Source organism: Plasmopara halstedii (assembly GCF_900000015.1).
Source record: "Plasmopara halstedii genome assembly, contig: Scaffold_350, whole genome shotgun sequence".
Lineage (NCBI taxonomy): Eukaryota > Oomycota > Peronosporomycetes > Peronosporales > Peronosporaceae > Plasmopara > Plasmopara halstedii.
Genome location: NW_020187271.1, coordinates 113576 through 120553, shown reverse-complemented (window position 1 = coordinate 120553; position 6978 = coordinate 113576). Strand labels below are relative to the sequence as shown.

At 45.8% G+C, this 6978-nt stretch overlaps 2 protein-coding genes across 2 annotated transcripts; one reads left to right on the top strand and one right to left on the bottom strand.

Moving 5' to 3' along the window:
• Nucleotides 1-692: 692 nt before the first annotated feature.
• PHALS_09079 (pre-mrna cleavage complex ii protein) lies at nucleotides 693-2156 on the top strand (the record flags this gene model as incomplete). The annotated part of the gene is made up of 3 exons (XM_024724514.1): nucleotides 693-1683; nucleotides 1765-1972; nucleotides 2051-2156. 3 exons carry the CDS (start codon nucleotides 693-695, stop codon nucleotides 2154-2156), a joined length of 1305 nt encoding a protein of 434 aa, XP_024575383.1.
• Nucleotides 2157-2263: 107 nt separating this feature from the next.
• On the bottom strand, nucleotides 2264-4561 carry PHALS_09078 (FOG: PPR repeat; the record flags this gene model as incomplete). The annotated part of the gene is made up of 2 exons (XM_024724513.1): nucleotides 2264-3754; nucleotides 3806-4561. 2 exons carry the CDS (start codon nucleotides 4559-4561, stop codon nucleotides 2264-2266), a joined length of 2247 nt encoding a protein of 748 aa, XP_024575382.1.
• Between the last annotated feature and the right edge of the window lie 2417 nt (nucleotides 4562-6978).

Genomic DNA, 6978 nt, shown 5'->3' with positions numbered 1-6978 from the left:
TGCCTATCTTATATACAGGCAACCCGAGTAACCCGAGTCCAATAGTAAATGTTAGGCTGATTTCTCACGTTGACCCGAGTTGGGCACCTGTTGACCCAAGTCAGATCGGGTTGGCCAAAAGTTGACCCGGGTCACAACACTACGTAAGAAAATGTTTAGACAAAACGTGTTTAACGTACTGAAGAGATTTCCTACGGAGCATTGTGCCGAGGCAAAAGACAGAGGCGGAGGACGTCGGACAAACTGGGCCTGTACGCAGTCAGGTGAATGGCCTATTCTTGCACGCTTGCGTGGTAGAAGGCAAATAAAAAAAGCTTCAGTCCGTTGGTCCGCCATTCGAACAGATCCATATACTACTTATAAATCGTTATTTCTAAAACATGACATACGTTTCGAAGCAAGTTTAGTTTTCACCATATATAATATCATCGTCAGTCATGAACCCTTAGCCAGCAACGGACTTCTCCTCTCCGGAAAACATCTCCTCATCTGCACACATTGTAAAATGTCTTCAATAGTTCCTGAATGGAATATCATTTATTTCTGTGTACTATACATTTCCATTTATTTCGGAATAAAAAAATAAAGCAATTGTTGTTAATACAATGAAAACAGCTTACGAATTAAGAGTATGGTCTTAATTTGATGTCTAAAACATGTAAAGAACCAAAAAGACTGGGAGTGCGCCGCAGATGGAGGTGGTGTTGGCGAAAGAGTGTGAATACCGTGTGGAGGTGCCGCCGCAGAGGGAAGTGGGCATCAAGCTCGAATCTGGATCAGCCGAAATTTTCGGCGTAGAATTGGCTATCGACCGCGAGTACTTGTTTCGTGATCGAAAGCTGGCTATCTTTACTTGGTATGGTTGTACGTTAAAGGTGCGTGGTGCTCCTGAAGAGGCTTACATTTCGGAAGAGACACCCATGGATAGCTACCTCAACATACACGCTCAGCTCCAGCGCCGTCGCGAGCTGGCTAAGGCCAAGCACGTCGCCGGCCCCCGCGTGCTCGTCTGCGGACCCATTGACAGCGGCAAGTCCACGCTTTGTCAAATTCTTGTCAACTACGCGTTACGTTTGGGCGAGAAACCTACGCTTGTTGAGCTTGATGTCGGACACGGCTTCCTCAGCGTCCCAGGTACGCTTTCAGCCACGCCATTGGACATGAACTCGCTTAGCATCGAAGAGGACTTTATTTTAACAAACCCGCTGGCTTACTTTTACGGTCATGCCGCTTCCTCTGAAAATGTCGAGCTTTTTCAATATCAGCAGCGACAACTGGCTATGTCAGTCAAGAAAAGAATGAACAATGATGAGGAAGTGAATGGGTCTGGCTGCGTTATCAATACGAGCGGGTGGGTGGACGGCGCGGGTTTTGACCTGCTGGTACACGCCATCAAGGACTTTGACGTGGACGTGGTTTTAGTCATCGGTCAAGACCGTCTTTATAGTCGTTTGCAGAGCGCACTGACTGGTCAGAATGCGGACGGAGATAATAGGTCCATTGTTAAGCTATCGCGGTCAGGCGGAGTGGTCCCTTTAAATAACAAACTTCGCTCGGCGGCACGCATCAGTTGTATTCGCGAGTACTTTTACGGAGCTCACTCACTCAGTCTGGCGATTCCGTCGTTGTCACCCTGTATCAATGAATTTTCGTTCGATGACGTTACATTTTTTGCGATCAAAGGTGCGTGGGACGTTCGGTGTTGCAGAGACTGTCCGTTGTGTCGCTCACTTAGCTGGTGGTGATCTTTTATGTTTTGAGTAGACATGAAGGTGTCCGATGTAATGCTTCCAGTCGGCCAAGCAGAGGTGCAGACTGACCGCCTGCGTGTGGTGCCTGTGGAGAAGACGGTAGACTTGGGTCACTCGTTAGCAGCTGTTGCACACTCGGGGGCTAACCAAAATGCGTCCGATTCATCACCACTCAATTTCTCGTGGCTTCTCGGTTCTCCTGCTGCAGGCTTTGTGTTTATGTATGTGTGCATTGATAAATGTATTGACAATATCTTATGTTTCTAATGTTCGACTCATTTGTCTGTTACAACCTTCAGTAAGGAGGTTCGAATGGCCGAACAGAAGTTGGTGCTTCTTGTTCCTTCTCCTGGTCCGTTACCTTCGCGGAATCTAGTGATAGGGTCAATCAAATGGATGGAATAAGCATCCGCTTTGTCAGAGTAAATTTCATGTTCGATTCGTGCAAAACTAATGGTCTACAGATTTGATACAGGTCAATCTACTAATATTTGAAATAATCGCAATCCGCCCTAAACCAGCTCAGAACTTTTTTCATGCTCCCAACGTTGGTCGGGCCGATTTACTCGGTACCATTGACCGCCGCCCACGTCAAGAGCACGATCGTACTCTCCAGCACTGGCAACAATCTTGACAACGTGCTTGTACAACTCCACATTCGTGCCTTCATCCAGCATTCCAGTCACCTCGTCGTACATTGTGACAGCAGTGCGCCAATCCCCTTCGCGTTCGCAAGACGAAACAGCTAGTTTAAGTACTTCAGCTCGTACCGCCATTGACGTTATGGCTGGCAAGCGGCCGTAAATGGCAAGCACTGCTTCGTGATCTTCGGAATGGACTGCTGACCGCATCGCCAACATGTAAATGGCATCAGCTGGGTAATGGAGCAACGGATTCTGTCTTTTCGATGGGAAATCGCAAGCCTCTGAATACATATCAAATATCTTAAGCACATTCGAGTGGTGACCTTTTCCAGCCAGATATTTCACAAGCGCGGTGAATGAGAAAGTGGACACCAAACCATCCGACTTCATCATTTCATTAAAATGGGCTGACGCAGCATTAAAATCGTCAGCAGCTAGATAAACTTCCAGCATGTGGTGGTGTGAGATAGATGAAAGAGGATGACCCCGAGCAACAAACTCAGCCACAATTGCCGTTGCTGTCTTGTCGTCTTGAAGACCTTTGCACGCACAAATGAGAAAATTGAGAGCTTTCGAGCTTTTAGCGCGGCGACGACACAACTTATCTCTCTGCCACAAATCCACGATTGCCTTATGTTGTTTCGCAGCATGCAGCACAGCCATCATCGTCTCGTAGTGCCCGCGGTCCACATTTACATTATGTTTGACCATTGAAGACACATCGGACCCAATTTGCTTTCTTTGTGTCGCAAAAGACCAAAATTGCTTAGCCAAATCAACGTCTCCATTCAAAGAACAGCCCTCTAGCAAGGTGTTTAACGTGTAAGCATCCCACTCGATTCCTACCTCAGCCATCTGGGACAGGATAAAAGAAAACATATTCACCTTTCGCGAACGCACCGCAGCAAGTAGCAAAGAGTTAAAAGTGACAATATCTGGTGAAACGTTCACATCCTTTTGCATGTTCTGAAACACTTCGAGCGCCTTCTCCATGTTGCAAACATTTCCATACGCCGAAATCATACAGTTGTACGAGTATATCGAAGGATTTGCATGATTCTCTACCAGCTTGAAAATGCGGTGAAGCAGTGTTAGGTCAGAAATTCGTGCACACGAGCTAAGTACGGCGTTGCAAACGTTGTCACCCGGATAAACACCGTCGACAAGCAACAACTCAAAAAGCCTGGACGCGTAATAATGCTGGCGATTGCGTGAGCACGAAATAATTGCGCACGTAAATACCTCCTTCTTGTGCGCATCGTCCTTGTACGGAATTGAATTCAGGAGATTTAAGATTTCGTCCCAGCGTTCTAGTCGCGCATACGCCAATATCATCGCGCCATACGTGCGTGCATTAGGCTGTACCTTTTCTTCATTCATCTCATTCATTATATTCAGCGCCATCGGCACGTCAGATCTCCCACCGCGAGCGCAAGCGTGAATGGCACTAGTATACGTAATGACATCGGGCTGTAGCTTTAGATGCTTTGCGATCTCTAGTACGCCTAACGCCACTGTTACATTGCCCATCCTCGCACTTGCAGCTGCAACACGATTGACACGATCCCTATTTTCAAGATTAATAGCGGCAAAATGGCGCTCCTCAATTTGGCTACGCAACAGCTCAAGCGCCATTTCGCTGCGATTTATCCTGATAAGAGCGCAGACTATCATGACAAGTTCTTGGTCCGACCAGTTAATATCCATCATTGGAAATTCGTCCATATGCTTTCGAAGTTGCGCGGAGGTTCTGTTATTGCGCATACTTTCGGTTAGTAACGCACGAAAGGAAACACGATCCATGTCAGCCCGGCAATTGTTCCTTTTCTTTCGGCTGTGCCGATTTTTAGTAGCGACCTGACGTTTCCTAATCGCTACGTCATCTGCCGATACCTGTCTTTCATCTAACAAAGGGTGTGCACTTAAGAGATTAAAGCTATTGCCAGAGTTCGTGGATTTGCGCGATTGGTGGTGGGTCTCAACGTCAGCGGTCCAGTGGGCGCCACCATTATGTTCAGCGCCGTCCATATGTGTAGTAGACGTGCGCGCAGACTGCGTCGAGAGTGTGCATGATGCTGTCCACAATGGCGGATGCGAATGCCAGTGTGTCGCGCGCACAGCCACACGGCAAAGCAAGCGCTGAGTTGGACGTACAAATGGGTGCATCGCAAAAATGTGACTTCCAGCCAGATCTTTTATTGATCAAAATAAACAGCTCTTCAGCAAAAAATTTAAAAACGGAATTTCCGTTGTAGAAAATAGTTTTGGACGATTGTCACACCAGAAGTTTCTACACTTCGTTTTTGTCATCAAAATGTGGCACTGCCACCGCTGACAGTAATATGGCGGAACGGCACAAAGCCATTTCGATGAGCAAAAATTAACTATATTGATTGAAGAATATGGCGGGTGTGAGCAGTTGCCCATTTTTGATCGTTCGGTTTTGCTGTGGACGGTGCCGCCGTCAGAAGGTGTTGGTGAAATTGAGCGGACGTTATGGCAGCCAAACCACAGCAGCTGCGTCGTTCTTGTGGTGTTCGCAAGCTCGTATCCAGCACTAATAAGACTTAAAATCATAAACAAGCGCCTCAAGAAAGACGTGTATCTCCGACATGGGTTCTACCAGTTATACATCTCACTGCAAAGACGACGTCCCGCAAGATAAAATCACTGCGTCTCAGCACTAGAATTACAGATCATGTTTCGATACGACCTCTCATTACGTCATCACACCAACTTGACCATTCTGACCGACGAACTTGTCGTCGAACGAGTGGTTAGCTGCATGCAATTTTCGCAAGAGTATGGATCTCGACTAGACAGGTTTAATAGATCGCGATGTACTTTAACGACGCACGCAACCAGACAGTTCGCATTGTTTGAGTTGGTTACGTGATCTTTTGCGCGACAGGGTTTGCACATCACTGTCGATCTTGCGGTGAGTGCAGCCGGTAAAAAACTACCACCATTTTTGCTCTGGAAAGAAGCTGAAAAGGCCATCTTTGAGAAATTAATGGAGTATACGTTGTAATTCAGAAGGTGGTCTGATTTGACGTTTCGCTACTCAAGCGTTGGATCAAATTGCAGATCCCTGATGGTAAGTTTTAATTTTTGGACACGATGAGAATTCATATCTCGAAGGAAGTCAAGGCAAAGTGCCAAACGCGAGCCATCAAGATGTGCGTGATTTCTGGCGGACTCACAACAGATCTCCAGGCTTGTTTCATTTTGTACTTTGAATACAATGCGTGGAAGTAGAGAGACCAGATAATATAAAAACTAATGACAATCCCAGGCCACCGACAGTAAAGTCGGTGTGATCGTGGGTCCAAAAGACATGTGCACAGACCGATGGAGACTCTGTCATTAATTCCGTCATTGATGCTTGTTTCGCAACAATAATCATGAATGGTTTGTTGTTCGACATGACGTGTACGATACGTTGTTTGAAAGCGCTACAAGACCGAAGGCGACAAAAGTTTGGATGCGGATGTTTCAACCGTAACGTTTTGGTCAAGAATCTTGTTAAACTGGAGATTTTGAACAGAACTCAGTCGCCAAAATCATAAAAGAAGTGCCTCGCTTCAGCACAGTTTTAATTTACCCCTCAGTAACCTTTGGGGGAATAAATTCTCGCGTACATCGTCTGTGATTCATCATGGGCCCAAACCCGCGGTACCAAACTCGAATCGAAGTTGGCTTCTCCAGAATTGTTTAAATCTAGTGAGTTTGCCTCGCATTTCGTAATCAAAATTGCGAAGTCAACGTACTCACTAAAACATTTTGTTTTCTGAAAAATACGAAAGTTTTGGGCTAGAGTTCGGTGCTAATCTATAGACTTTTGGACTCTAATCTTTGTCTATAAAGTAGCACTGTTGATTCGGAAAAGCAATCATTTAAGTAGTCTGTGCTGCAACGGGGTCGCCGTGTACCTTGCACAGAAAAAGCAAGCTTCGCCACAAAAAGTCAGTGCTGACAAACGCAACGCATAGAACTAGGATTTGTACAAAGCGAAACTAAGAGCCTCTCTGGTAACCATTACTCAGCACTGTTTTTTCAAGCAGAGCAAATATGCAACTATCTAAACTGATACATATGACAATAACAAAATATCACTATAATGCTTGGCATGCGTCTAACTGCCCACGTGCAACGCATTTACCGAGCCCTTTGCAAAAAAACTTCAACTCTCTGATTACGAATATGAAACGAACCGATAATAAATTTGTGCGCTCCTACCGAGCAAAACTGAGAGCCTCCAAGACACTTACACCTCCTCTACTGCAACAGGTTACACGTATCCTGGTATGAAGGGGTGGGTCACACAAGATGGTGTGACCATCCAAGGGTGTGGGTTACACAAGACGATGTAATCACACAAAGGTGTGGCTACGCCTTAACAAGAAGTCAGTACGTGGCGGACTGCCAGTAGTTATGCATTTTAATTAGGTTTTATTATTTAATTAGGAAAACCTTTATTTTTAGATGTTGGCGGGTTTGCCGCAAACAAAACGAAGAAATACGGTTTACACTTTGAACAGAAGAGTTTACTTGCCTTGGGTTAAGGTTGTGGTTACTCTTAG